General features: G+C 48.5%; 1 protein-coding gene across 2 annotated transcripts in view; it reads right to left on the reverse strand.

Moving 5' to 3' along the window:
- Positions 1–710: 710 nt before the first annotated feature.
- LOC103189241 (histone acetyltransferase p300) overlaps positions 711–13,872 on the reverse strand; it is a 50,821-nt gene continuing 37,659 nt past the window's right edge. For both annotated transcript variants that reach the window (XM_042345159.1, XM_042345158.1), the window contains 17 exons: positions 13,536–13,721; positions 13,145–13,298; positions 12,644–12,762; positions 11,683–11,922; positions 11,105–11,193; positions 10,122–10,202; positions 9,799–9,855; positions 9,163–9,240; positions 8,123–8,190; positions 7,682–7,832; positions 7,354–7,500; positions 6,538–6,651; positions 5,944–6,109; positions 5,255–5,422; positions 4,514–4,675; positions 3,986–4,267; positions 711–3,261 (listed from right to left, as the gene is read on the reverse strand). In XM_042345159.1, coding sequence (XP_042201093.1) covers positions 913–3,261; positions 3,986–4,267; positions 4,514–4,675; positions 5,255–5,422; positions 5,944–6,109; positions 6,538–6,651; positions 7,354–7,500; positions 7,682–7,832; positions 8,123–8,190; positions 9,163–9,240; positions 9,799–9,855; positions 10,122–10,202; positions 11,105–11,193; positions 11,683–11,922; positions 12,644–12,762; positions 13,145–13,298; positions 13,536–13,721 — 4,611 coding nt within the window. In that variant the 3' untranslated portion in view covers positions 711–912. The remainder of the gene's footprint in view (positions 3,262–3,985; positions 4,268–4,513; positions 4,676–5,254; positions 5,423–5,943; positions 6,110–6,537; positions 6,652–7,353; positions 7,501–7,681; positions 7,833–8,122; positions 8,191–9,162; positions 9,241–9,798; positions 9,856–10,121; positions 10,203–11,104; positions 11,194–11,682; positions 11,923–12,643; positions 12,763–13,144; positions 13,299–13,535; positions 13,722–13,872) is intronic.

Below are 13,872 nucleotides of genomic sequence, written 5' to 3' on the forward strand. Positions count from 1 at the left end.
TCGAGAAGTCTCACCAAAAAAAAAATAAGTAAAATCGTCACCAAGAAACTGAAACAAACTCCCTCCCACCCACCCCCCCAACCCCCCCACCCACCCCCAACAATATTCTACATCCGCAGGACGTTTAATTTGGCAGCTGCCAGTTTGTGCAAGTCTCTCGATCTAACTGTACAAATCAGTAATACTTGAAATTTCTGCTCAAACCCTTTGTATAGAAGTGAAAAAATTAAGGGAGAAGGAAGGAGGGTAAAGGGTGGGGTTACCAGGTACAAGAGGTATTGGAATTTTCACTGTCAAAACGGTCATGTAATCGAACCTGGACGCAGGCCTCATATTTTTTTTTTTTCCCTTCTGTGTGAAATGCTTTGTGTTAAATGGACAAAAAAATGCTTACAAGATTTTCTTTCGGAAGTTAGAAAATAAAAATATGAATTCAACTCTCCTTTTTTTTTCTTAAAAAACGTAAGTCCTTGGGCTGTCCGCAATTGGAATTGAAAAAAAAATAAAAATAAAAACAGAAACGGGGGTTGGGGGGGGAGGGAGGTGGGTGGGGGGGGGGTGGAGAGGGGGAAGAAAAAAAAAATGAAAATAAACCGAAACGGAAAAAAAAAAATGAAAACAAACGAACACAGGGACTGACTCTGTGGTCACTCCGGCCGTCAACAAAAAAATATATTCTTTTGTATAATATCCCTCGTTTTTTTTTCCTCTCTCTCTCTCTCTCTCTCTCGCTCTCTCTCTCTCTTTCGTCTCAATAAATCGAGTTCGCTGAATTCCTGGGATTGGGGGGGAAAAAAAAATAGTCCTCCCGAGAAAATTCAAAACGTTTTTTTTTGTTAATTCAGTACAAAAGCCCTAAGGAAAGACGAGGAAAAAAAAAAAAAATTGGGGGAGGAATTAGCTCCCAAAATGCTACAAGATGTCTAGTGTATTGTGATTAATGTTTGTGCCCGTCACGTCTGGGTTGTCCGAACCCAAGCCAAGGTCGTTGGGGGCCCCGTGTAACCCGGCCATTCCAGGGTTGGCGAGCTGAGAGAGCATCGCGCTCTGGTCCGGAGCGGAGAAGTGTCCTTGATCCATGGGGTTGGCCTGGCCGCCCACCATTCCCGGGTGCGGGGAGTTAGTCTGTGGCGAGACGCGGTGTGGCGAGGGCTGAGGCTGCATCCTGGGCGAGGGGCTGGAATGAGGCGGCTGCGACTGCGGGCGGGGCGAGGGGACGGGCTGGGGCGAGCGGACCTGGTTGCTGAGCGAGGATGGGTGCTGGCCCTGGAGGTGCGGTGATTGGGCCTGGCCCGAGAGCATGTGCTGCTGGGGGCTGATGGGGTTGGGCTGGGCGGATGAGCCCATCTGTTGTTGTTGCTGCTGCTGTTGCTGCTGCTGCTGCTGCTGCAGAAGTCGCTGCTGGAGGGCCTGCTGGAGGCTGGGGTTGCCCTCGGCTCCCATCGCCCCCTGCGGGAGCTGGTTCATCTGCCCCATGGCTCCTTGCTGCATCGACATGTGGTGCTGCATTCTCTGCGGCTGAGGCATGGGGTAGCCCGTAGCCTGCGGCTGTTGAAACTGGTTGGCCATCCCCCCGCCCATGCCTGGACCCCCTTGCTGCTGCTGCTGCTGCTGTTGTTGTTGTTGCTGCTGCTGCTGCTGTTTCTGCTGCTGCATGAGCTGCCGTCGGATGAGAAGATCCCTGAAGTGGGTCATGCTGGGGTGGTTTATGGGCTGCCCCTGTACGTTCACCCCGGCCATGCTCTGCTGCTGCTGTTGCTGCTGCTGTTGGGGCAGGTTAGGCCGCTGGACCACGGCCTGCATGGGGGCCAGGCTCTGCATGCCTGGGTTGCCGTGCATCCCGGGCTGGCCCTGCATGCCCGGCTGCGGCTGCATGCCCGGCTGCGGCTGCATGCCCGGCTGCGGCTGCATGCCCGGCTGCATGCCGGGCTGCTGCTGCATGCTCTGCTGCTGCTGCTGCATGGCGGGTTGCGGCTGATACCTGGCGGCCCTCTGCTTGATGAAGGCAGCCATGAGCTGGGGGTTGGAGCGGAGGATGGTGAGCACCTGCTGCTGCTGCATGGGGGAGCTGGGAGAGCGCAGAGTCCTCAGCAAGTCCTGCAGGGCTCCGTGGGAAATGGCTCGGTTCGGCTGACCCACCACCACCCCTTGCGCAACCTGGCTCATGGCCTGCGTTTGCTGCTGCTGTTGCTGCTGTTGTTGCTGCTGCTGCTGCTGCATGGTCATCTGCTGGCTTTGCTGCGACATCTGCATGACCTGCCGTTGCATGCCCGGCTGCACGGGGTGAGGCTGGGCCATCCCTGACTGTGCCCACTGCGGTGGGGCCTGCTGCATGCCGGCCGGCCCCATCCCCTGGTCCATGTGCATGGGGCCTCGCTGTGCCTGCTGGGGGCTCATGCCCTGGATCTGGCTGATGGGCGCCATCTGGTGGGGGTTCATCACCCCAGGCCGGTGGTAGGGCTGCTGGTGTGCCATCTGACGCTGGGCGTCAGCTGCCCGCTGGATCTGCATGGCTATCTCCACAGCCGCGGCTGGTGGCGGATGGGCGGGGGCCACGGCCTGGGCGGAGGAGGGCAGCCCCTGCCCCACGGGCTTGCCCTGCGGGAGGGGAGCTTGGGGCTGCCCTCTAGCCATGCCGGTGTAGGGGGAGGTCATGGTATTGGGGGGTTGGGGAGGGGGCTGGGCTTGGGGAGGGGGTTGGGGCTGGGCCGGGGGGGTGGGCTGGGGTGTCTGCGGGGTGGTGGGCTGCTGCCCGGTGGGGGTGGTGGGAGCCGTGCCGCTGGGCGAGGGGAGGCTCTGTTGCCCCACCGCCCCTCGTTGCTGCATGGTTGCCATCCTGCGGCGCAGCATCTGTGCCTGCTGCAGCCGATGCTGCAGCTGTTGCTGCCTCAGCTTGTGCTTGATGTTGAGGCAGAAGGGCACGGGGCACTTAGTCTCCTGGCAGTGCTTGGCGTGGTAGCAACACAGCGCGATCAGCTGCTTGCAGATGGGGCAGCCTCCATTGGTCTTGCGCTTGCAGCCCTTGGTATGTTGGACCACCCGCTTCATCTTCTGGCACGAGGGCAGAGAGCAGTTGGCGTTGCGGCACTGGCAGGCGTGGACCAGCGACTGGATGCAGCGCTGGATGCTGAGACGCCTGGAGTCGCCCGTGCTGGCTGACGAGCCCTGCGAGTTGCTCTCGTCGTCTAGCCCGAGCCCCAGCTTCTCCATCTTATGCTCGTGTCCCTTGATGTTGAAGCAATTGACGCACAGGTCATAATCCTACGAGAGAGAGAGAGAGAGGGGGAACATGAGAATTGCTAGACTAAAGAATCATAAAATCTTACAGCATAGAAGCAGGCCATTTGGCCTCTTGTACCTGTGCTAGGTATTTGAAAGAGTTATCCAACTGGTCTCACTTCCCCTGCTCTTTCCCCATAGACCTGCACATTTTTCCTTTTTAAGTACCTATCCAATTCCCTTTTGAAGACCAAGATCCATCCAGTTGGCCTTAAACCATCCTGACAAGTCACGTGCAGAGAGGTCATGTCCCAAACTATAAACCGTAGCCCAAGATATTATTTAACAATACATTAGAAAATAATACGGTTACTCAATCCATGGGACGTTAACCGACCCCAAAGAGTTTGCTCTGAAAATCGGAATGAATCAGTGTTTTATGCCTAAAGGCAGCTTTTTGAAATCGCTCATGAGTCGATGTGCTTGTGTGACTGAATTCGACACCTCTAGCTCCCTGAATGGCCTAAGGTCATAGTTTGTTCACATGGCTTGCCTGAACCCAAATCTCCCTTCAATGGCTTGAGCTTGGGTCAGGTAGGAACCTTCTTGAAACAAGTGAATGGACCGAGGGAAGAGTGATGTGCGATGTGGGTGCGATTTAGTACAGACCGCCCTTGGCTGCAGTAGTCTAAGCCTCAAACAATAATATATAGCGCCATTCAAGCAGGGCAGTGTCTCAGAGTGCTGCGTTAAGAGCAACACGTACCTCACAGACCGTGCAGTGCCACCTAGTCTCCACGTGGTGCTTGCACTCGTTGCACGTGTACACGAAGCGGTCCTGGCCCTGGTTGTGAAGTTCCACTAACATACACATGGTGGACCACTTGGCCCTTCTGAGCGAGGAGAACTCCATGTGTTTGTCCCGGGCCAGCGTCAGGAAGGCGTCTCGCCCGTCCATCAGGTCGCAGGCTATCAGCGGGTCAGGGTCCATGATGGTGGGCAGTGAGTTCGAATTGGGTCCCGCGATCAGCCGGATCACAAAGAATACCTGTGAAAGCAAACGATGAATGATAAGGATTAGAATGGGACTTGGGCAAATGTGCAACTTTGGCGATTATTGGCTGCCGTGTTTTGGCCGAACAAAATATACAGTAAATCCACTTTACGGTATATTCTGTGAAGCATTCTGAGATGTCTTGATGACGTGATAAGGCGCTATATCAAGGATTATTAGCATTATAAGATTTATACAGATGAGACTTCAATGTAGTTGGATGTGAAAGAGATGGCAGACCTCCTTGTGTTTCTCCATGGTAGCATAGAGTTTCTGGGACAGATCATTGGACACGTTGGGCATTCCCGGCTTCTTCTTGTTCCCTCGGCTCAAGCTGCTCTTATTCTTACTCGTTTTCTTATTGTTCTTTTTCTTGGCGCTTTTGCTGTCTCCTTTCTTCCCCTTAAAACAGAGAACGTTAAAGAGACAGTCATGCGGTGCATCAATCAGTCAAGTCAGTAGCGAAACGTTATTTCAACCCACGACTGTTTGTGGGACACTGCTGCATTTCGCCCACAAAACATACTCTATAGTATCTTCTGTGAAGCGCTTCGAGATGCTCAACGCACATGTTAAGGGACGACGTCCACACGAGTAACTTGGTTCAATCCCAAACTCCTGCTGCTTTCCCCATACCCTTTACTAGATAATATTTCCACTGTTTCTCCGACAAATCAAAGGTGCTATATATCAAATCAAGGATTACTATTATTATTCTTTACTATGAGTTAATGTCAAAAGCAGTCGAGTTCCGCTTGCTTTCTTGTGTAGCTTTATGCATGAAATGGCAGATGAATACAGTTCAGGGAGAAGCACTGTGCAGTTTTGAGAAGCTAAAGCAACATTGAGAAACTAGTGATCGCACAGATTCAACAATAACAACTTGTATTTATATAGCGCCCTTCACACAGAGTAGCGTCCCAGAGTGCTTTCGTTCGTAACCCCCGCCAACCCTAACCCATGCTGAGTGGGGTGACTTACATCAGTGCTCTCACACGAAGTGTTGTTCTCCTCTCTCTTCCTCTCCTCCTCCTCCTGTTCCAGTTCCTTAATGCTCTCCTCTAACACATTCGGCCAGAAGTCGCCTTCAAAGTACGGGAGCTCCTTCGCACTGGTCAGTCGGTCCTCCGTTGCCTGCTTAAATATATCCTGCAGGGAAAAGCGAATCCTCCTTTAAACTGTGTTAACTCTACCAATGCCAGACTGAATGGAAAGAACCAGACAACAACAACTGTATAGCGCTTTTCACGTCAGGAGGACATCCCAAGTTGCTGGACAGTAAGGGATTTGGACCCAAGCTGGGTGTTGGGATCAGAGAGGGTGGGGGTAGGAGGGTGACCGAAGGTGCGGTTGGAGAGGAGGGTCCTGAGACGTGCTTTGAAGGAGGCGAGGGAGAGAGCGAGGGGAAGGGACTGCGGTATTATTATTATTAAAGCGCTCAGAGACCTTACTCTACAGGAATTTACTGTATTTAAATGTACCGCTCCCTCTCTCTCCCTTTGCCCCCACACTCCGAATCCTGATAAATATACTGAGAAATTCCCTTCTCTTTTCCCGACAGCACCGTGGGAGATCTTTAACGTCCGCCTGAACAGGGCACGAACGGGGAGTGAGGTTTAACATCTCATCTCAACCTGTTGTACCAATGAAAGCCTTGTACAGAAAGATACCTTGTAATCATGAATTATTCGCTCCGTCACCGCCTTGTCTAACATCTTCTTGTACCACTCCTGCAGTCTTTTGGGCTTGGGGATTTTCTGGTCCAGTGGATGGCAGTGGAAAATATAATCATCCCCCTCACTAGGGGGACAGGCCCAAATGTGACCAGCCGTGTATCTGGGGGAAAGACGAACACGGCCACGTTAGACTAGTTTAGCGATACAAGAGGGAGAGATAGAGAGGAAGGAGAACACAGGAAGAAAAGAGAGAAAGGAAAAGATTGAGGAACAGAAAGTCAGACAAAGAGACAGAGAGACAGAACAAGAAGTCGAAAGAGAGAGCGAGAAATAATGCAGAGAGAGAGAAGCACAGAGAGAGGAGAGATAAGGAAAGATACTGAAATAGAGAGACAGGCGAAGAAAGCGACGAAGACAGATTGAGAGAAGCAGAGAGAGAGATACAAATATTGCACAGAGAGCGAGAGAGATGGAAGCATAGGGAGGAAGAGAAAGATGTTATTAAAGTCTGATTTGCATATCAAACTGTCAATACGATGTTTCTGGCTAGAATTCTGCCACATCCCAACCGCGGGAGCATTCACTTACCCCAGTTTCCTCACGTATTCTAAATAGCCAATCAGAATCTCATGATAGACAGCCGTCCTCAGGCATCGGGGGCGGAAGAAATGTACACTGTCCAGGTATGATATGTACACACGTCTGGAGATGGAGAGAAAAAAAAACCATTGAATCTCCCAACTGAGAGCATAAAACTGAGAGACGTACTCCTGCCCGCGAAACTGCTGCGCCAATTGGCTGCCGCGTTTCTCCCACAAAATATAATCACTTTACTTTACAGTGTATCGTGTGAAGCGCTTTGAGACGTCTTGACGACGCGATAAGGTGCTGTATCAAATGCAAGGATTATTATTATTAAAATACACTCAGGTTTATAACATTCCTTCTAACTAATCTACACAACCCAACTTCCCTTTGGTTTTCAATGTTATAAGCCTTATTGGATATTCAGAGCAATTTTTTGGTTTGGTTAAGTTCGAATTCTGGATGCCCGGATTAAGGCACAGGTTAACTGTACTGTCAAGCGCTCTCACTTTCTGCCTTTCGATGGTGTTTATATAAAAAAAAAGCCACCTCAGTTCTCTCCCCACCATTGGCGAGCAGACCTTCAGCCTCTCTGCCTCACCATCTGTCCATCCACAGTTCCTGTGCCTCGTCGCCTCCCTTGCCTCCTTCAAGACCTGTCTCCTCTGACTGTATCTTCGGTCATCCTCTTACACCCACCCTCCCCACCCTCAACCCCTCTTGAACCCAACCAATAGCTTAGGTGGGGATCCCTGACTGTCCAGCGCCTTGGGACGTGAAAGCTACTGTGTAAATGTCATTTGTTGTTGTTGTTCTCACCTCTGATTGGGGGGAGGGCAGTCAGAGCCGTACTCCTGCACGTGCATGCCAAAGAAGCACACGTCCACCCCGTCAATCTCCTCGAAGGCAAACAGAGCTTTTGTTCGATAGGGGAAAGACTCCGCCATCTCACCGTTATCTACAAACCTGCAGAAAAACACAAGGTGCTTCTAAAAACAAAAAAATGCCATCACAAGACAAACAGCACGAGACTCACAAGTAGCTATCAAGGCTAATCCAATTGGTTTGTTCAGAAGCTATCTAGATGAGCACCAGAGCAGTAAAACATCAGTGGCGCTAGACAAATGTAGTTTTGTTGTTGTCTCACCTTGTCTTCATCCCTGGTTTGACTTCCACAGTTTTATCGGAACTGTGCACCACCCGAACAGTGCATTCGCCTGCCTCCGGATGATTTTGTCTGCGGAGGAAGTCGTTTATCCTGGTTTCCAGGTAAACACCCAGTTTAGTGGTTGGTAACCCTACAGAAAAGAGAGTGAGAGAGAAGACAGTTTTTAAACCATTCATTAAGACTAAATCCCCTCTCCACTCAATGCTGTGATTTTGAAGCACTAATTGCAGGAATAGATCTACACTGAGTTCAATATAGTGTCACCACACTTGACGGTAAATCCCGTGAAATGCTTTGAGATGTCCTAAAAGCGCTATATCAGATGTAAGAATTATTTTTATCATCACCCCTTTGGGTTAAAGGTGCAATTTTTGATCTATCTACTTAACGTCATACACCCTGTCAAGGCAGGTTACTTACTTTTTGCACAGAATTTGTTTTCTTTCCTGGTTTTCCCAATTTTCTTTAAGCAAGGGTCACAAACGAACCTGAAAGAAACAGTGCATATTCAGCAGGGCTCTGATGTAATACCTGGCATCTCACAATCTAATGCTCTCTGCTAACTTATGAGTGTCAGATTAACCTCCTGGAAACCCTTAAGAGGAGTTGAGGTATCTTTGGGTAAGGTAGGCTCCTTTGAAATTGAGACATTAATCTTTCAGTTTTTTTGGGGTGAAAAGCTTTCACCACCCATTTTAACATGTTTTGAACCCTCCAACCAGGGAACCTCAATTCATAAGCTTAAAAACCTCAGCATCTATTTACAAGCTTAATATGTTAATAATAATACTCAGTCAGTTGTACAATGACAGGAACATAGAAACAAGAGGCCATTCAGCCCCTCGAGCCTGTTCCGCAATTCCATCAGATCACGGCTGATCAGTACCTTAACTCCAATAATAACACTAATAACAATATCTACTTGAACATCTACCATCTAAGAATCATTGTGCAATATTCCGTACCCTGGGTCTTGCTCTTACGCTTCAACGGAATCAAAAGGTTGCTGAAAAAGCTTTCACCAACTTCTTTCAGACCCAAACAGTCTCATTCCCTACAGCCCACTTTAGAGCTACTCTCGAACGTATCCCTTGCGAGTCGACTTAATATCGTCACCGATGATGAAAGCCCTCGATAAGTAAAACACTCAACAGAAAGACAAGGGGATTTGGGGAATGAAAATACATTCACAATGGCTGTCCCAGTCCTCCTTCCCTCCGCACAGAAAATTTCACAAATAATTGCTTTGAATGGTTGCTTCCAAGTTGCCAACATTTACAATGATCTGAAATTTGAAACTGATGGCCTTGAGGCTCGAGCTAAATGAAATTTTCTTCAGTTTGTGGGATAAAAAGCACAAAGAACATTGTTAGTATGGAATAACTTACATCCTCCCTCAATAATGTTAGCATTTACATAGCAAAAGCAGCCCTTGTTACCTATAATAGTATATTACTTACCCTGAGGGCCAAATAAGTTCATGGTGAAGGACACAGATCTGATGCATTTTCCGACCACATTCACTACATTCAACAAATCTGCAGAGAGAGAGAAAAAGAAGCCTAATGTGTTAGCTAAAGGATAGAAAGTCCTTAGAACCACCTTGTAAACAGCTCCCAGTTCTATAGTCTGCTGGCAGAGATCTTTAGTATAAGGCAGAGAGAAAACAACTGAACACTCACCCTGGTAACTTATTGGCTATAACCGATATAGTAGCCAACTTCAGGGATGATAGCAATTGCCTCTAAAACTGATCAAAGTGACCAATTGGTCTTGGTTTCCTGCCAGATTCATAATATAGAGAAGGACAGCCAAAGGGTAGAGCGGATCAGGCACTGCTGTGAATCTCTGCAGAGCGAGTTCCCCATTTTGACTGTACCATAGGGAGAAGCAGACTTTGGCTACAGAGAAGGAACAAAATGGCAACTCATTCAGGCTGGGTTTGTATCCCTCATGAGCTGTGTTGGCACAAGCCCGGGTACACAGTGCTTTCTTAGTCAGAGAACAGACTGTAAGCCGAGGACCCAAGCATTAGGAAAGAAAAATAAATGGAAGCTATTTATTACTGAGGAGAGAATTTTGCTTTAAACACTTACGCTTCAGGGTCCAGTGTATCATTCTTCTTTTTTGAGAACTGCTCCTTCGAAATGGTCCTAAAAAGGTAAAAAAGGAGGTGTAGGTAGATACAGGGGTGGAATGGATTTGTGTGTCTATTGGTCAAACACTAGCACACACGCAATGGACTGTTTACAAGAGACACATTAAGTGGTATGGCGAAAGGGCATTGGTGTGGTAAGATCCAATACGCTTGGACTTAAATTCATAATCTTCTGACCCAAAGGTGACAGAGAGTGCCACCAACTGAGCCAGGTTAACACCTCCTGGGGTGGGGGGAGAAGAGATTTTAGATTACACTTACGTCTGAGGCTGTGACGGGTCATCGCCGAGAGAAACGGTCTCCCCTTGAATTTCATTGAAACATTTCTCGCAGAAGTGATATCTGTTAATGAGAAAAGCCACACAGTGAACACTGAACACTTATGTTCAGTCAACTGAGAAGCAGAGACTGCAAGTAGGAGGGGGAAGAAGGGGCAGGTCATCACAATGGAAGCCGTTCATCTATATCAATACTTTGGGATCAATTTGTGTGTAGGGTTTTTTTTCTTAAAAGAAAACACACGGTAATTGAGGGCATCGGAGCGGTTGGACAGTTTAACAGGCCAACACATTCCAAAGATAACACAAAAAAACCTCACAAGCCAAACATTTACACTCAATTTCCCTGAATGAGGTTTTGCAAGCCGCGACGATCATAGTTATTATCGTTCAACCATAAATACAGCTCTGACCGTCCCGTGACAGGCCCTTTACACTTTTAAGCCCGTTTGACTGCCTGGGAACTGTAGGAGAGTTCAGAGTAGGTGTGTGTGAACATGGCCAACAGCAAATTCATTCCAATTCACTGCACCAGTTAATGAACTGCAATCATCTTGAAAGCTTCGTGCAGGTCACTCGAAAAGAGTAACTGAACAGCATGACTACCCGACCAGCTCGATCCAAAGGGAACCCCTACACCCCACCCCACATACCCCTCGTTCTTTCCATCTGAAAGGAGTTGGGGTGAAGACAGATGAAGGGGCAAACACCAACGCTGATAACATGGGTTAAATGGCCTCATGCTGTGCTGGAAGATTTCTATGATTCTATGGATTCAACAACTTGCATTTATTTATACAGCGCCCTTCATGCAGGGTAGCACCTCAGAGCGCTTAACAATGGGGGAGTTTGACACCGAGCTGGGGGAAAAGGGGAGCTGACCATAGGCATGGTCCAAGAGGAAAGTCTTCAGGTACAAGCTTGTTCTTACACAGGGGAAGATATAAGGGAAAGCAACTATCTTACCTGTTCTGATAACTGTAATAGGTAGAATCCCGAGGGATTGTACACAACTGTTTTCCATAACAACAGAGGGTCTGGGGAGAAAATTCCAGCTACGAGAGAAAAAGAGAGTTTAACAGTGGATTCCACAGAAAATTCCAAGCAGAAGAGTTCCAGAGGGCTATTGCTGGCCAAATGTTACAGTTAAGGCCATTTTAGCAGTGACACATTTTACGTTCTTTAAACATCAAGCAGGGTTACTACAGTGAAACTGTACATGTTGGGGCTGGCAGAATGATTGCTTCGGGGATCACCTGGACAGGATGAGAACAGAGAGAAGATAGGAAGGAGCTAGAGGGCTTTTTATGATGTAGTTGCAGTGAGGTTGATGGCAAAATGTGCTGGAATCGGTTTCAGGAAACAGAGATTGTATTTATTATCAAAACCTGCATTTACACAGCGCCCCTCACGCAGAGTAGCGTCCCAGAGTGCTTGACAGTGGGGGAGGAGGGGGCGGCGCATGGGGAAGGTGACAGTATGCACAGTCAAAGTGGAAGGTCTTCAAGCGGGACCTGAAGATTGGCAAGGCGGAGGGAACTAACCTTTCTTCCACAGCAATATCCCAGGCTTTGCATGACAGGGTCGATCTCCTGCTCGAAGACCTCTGCCAGCTTAGTACAGTATTTATACACACGCGACGTCTTGCGGTTGTAGGTCCACGCATTGTTGAACATCAACCAGATGTCGTCCACATATTGCCAAGGCTCCTGATACTGGCCAGTGTCTAGCTTGCGCTTGATTGTAGAAAGGTCCATTGGAGTTTTCACTATGTCAAAGTAGTCCTTGAAGAGAAGAGAAGGTTTAGTTCCCTACATTCCTTGAAGAAACAGGAGGAGGCCATTCAGCCCCTCGAGCCTCTTCCACCATTCTCCTTACAGTTACGTGAGTTACATTCTCACTACACTTATATAAATAAAGCTTGGTTCCCAGCAACGCCCACCCCAACTTTTTAATATTATGTTTCGCTAAAGACTGTTAGCTTGGCCAACGGTATTTAGTCTCTTCTTGCAGGTTCACTAAAACATCTGCGCAATATACTCCATGCTAATTTCATTTCACCAATGAATTTTATTGCGAGAAGACTAAAATTGTCATCCTAAAATGACACAGTACGCAACAGCATGGAAACGGGCCATTTGAACAGCCCAACAAGTCCTTGCCGGTGTTTATACTCTACCCAACCCTCCTATTCCCTTCTTTCCTTTTCCCTCATGTATCACTGATTTTGGGGGCAGGCGGGTCAGCCGGGTGACTTGACACGGAAACCCACCACCATGTTAAGATCCAAACCACACTGAGAATTCCAAGTAAGTTGATGAACAAGCTAGAATACATACCCAGTGAAAGACATTTCAACACAGATAGTTCTTAGTGTAATAAAGTTATGTCCCTTCCTTCCTCTGTTTAGGGATTTACCTATCCTTTATCCAGGATAGGTAAATCCTTAACCAGAGAAAGGAAGAGACAGAGCAAGCACTAAACATGGCTGGAAGCTGTACGTACAGGAATACCCAGGAGATGAGGATCCACAGGCTGCCGAAAAGGAAGTGACTCAGGGTCCTGACGGTAAAGTGCTTCCAGTGTTGGCATTAGTGCCTGTCGCAATTCCTCTGGCTTAAAAACTAAAGGATGAAGAGCGGAGNAAAAAATGAGCAGGCAGAACTTAATCCTGGCATTATCCAGTCTTTGTTGACATCAAGTACTTCATGGAATATACAACAACAACTTGCATTTATATAGTGCCCCTCACACAGGGTAGCGCCTCGGAGCGCTGGACAATGGCGGAGCACCAGGCCGAGCCGGTGGGATGACCATAGCACGGTTGAAAAGGAAGGTCTTTAGGTGCGATCTGAGGTGGGGAAGGAAGGGGCAAGTCGGAGGGAGAGTGGAAGAGTGTTCCAGAGCACAGTGGCTTAATGCGCAGCCACCAATTTATATAAATGTGTGTGTGTATATATATATATATATAGGCAAAACTTCTGGAAAAAACAAAGATGTGCTTACTCTTTTTGCGTGACTGACCACTCGCAGGGGATGACTGAGTCGCTGAGCTTGTGCTGTCTTCTTCCTCCTTTGCTTCAACTTTCATCTCCGGTTTCTTCTCATCAGCCTCCATTGGCTCCTGTTTACACTCTTCGGTCACTGGCTCTTCCTTTACCTGCAAACGACATCCAGAGTAGTGCTGTTACTTAATAATAATCGTTGTATTTGATATAGCACCTTATCACATCTTCGAGACATCTCAAGTGCAAGTGGAGGTTATGGGGGGGTGGGATTGGAAGGAACCAAAGGCACGGTCAAAGAGAAAGGTCTTTAGACGGGTCTTATAGGAGGCCGGAGCATTGGGCCGACAATTAAATGTTCCCGTGAAATGTGACACTGGGTTTGTTCTTACCTCCAGTTTTTCTTCCTGTTTCGGCTCAACAGGCTCCGCCTCAGTCTCCTCCTCCTCCTGCTTCACCTCCATCTTCACATCGGACGCTGGGGCCTCAGCAGCCGCTTGCTGGGAGTTTGTGTCCGTGCTGCTGACCGAGGCAGGCGTGGACACACGACCATCCGCACTCACTGCTGACTGCGAAAGCTGGGAAAAGCCAGAGGAGGCCATCAAGATAAACAAATGACATTTACGGAGCATCTTTCAAGTCAGGAGGACGTCCCAAGGTGCTGGACAGTCAGGGGAGGGGTGGAGGGAAGGCAGGGAGGGTAGGAGGGTGACTGAGGTCGCAGTCAAA

The sequence above is a fragment of the Callorhinchus milii genome, unplaced genomic scaffold (assembly GCF_018977255.1).
Source record: "Callorhinchus milii isolate IMCB2004 unplaced genomic scaffold, IMCB_Cmil_1.0 Scaffold31, whole genome shotgun sequence".
NCBI lineage: Eukaryota > Metazoa > Chordata > Chondrichthyes > Chimaeriformes > Callorhinchidae > Callorhinchus > Callorhinchus milii.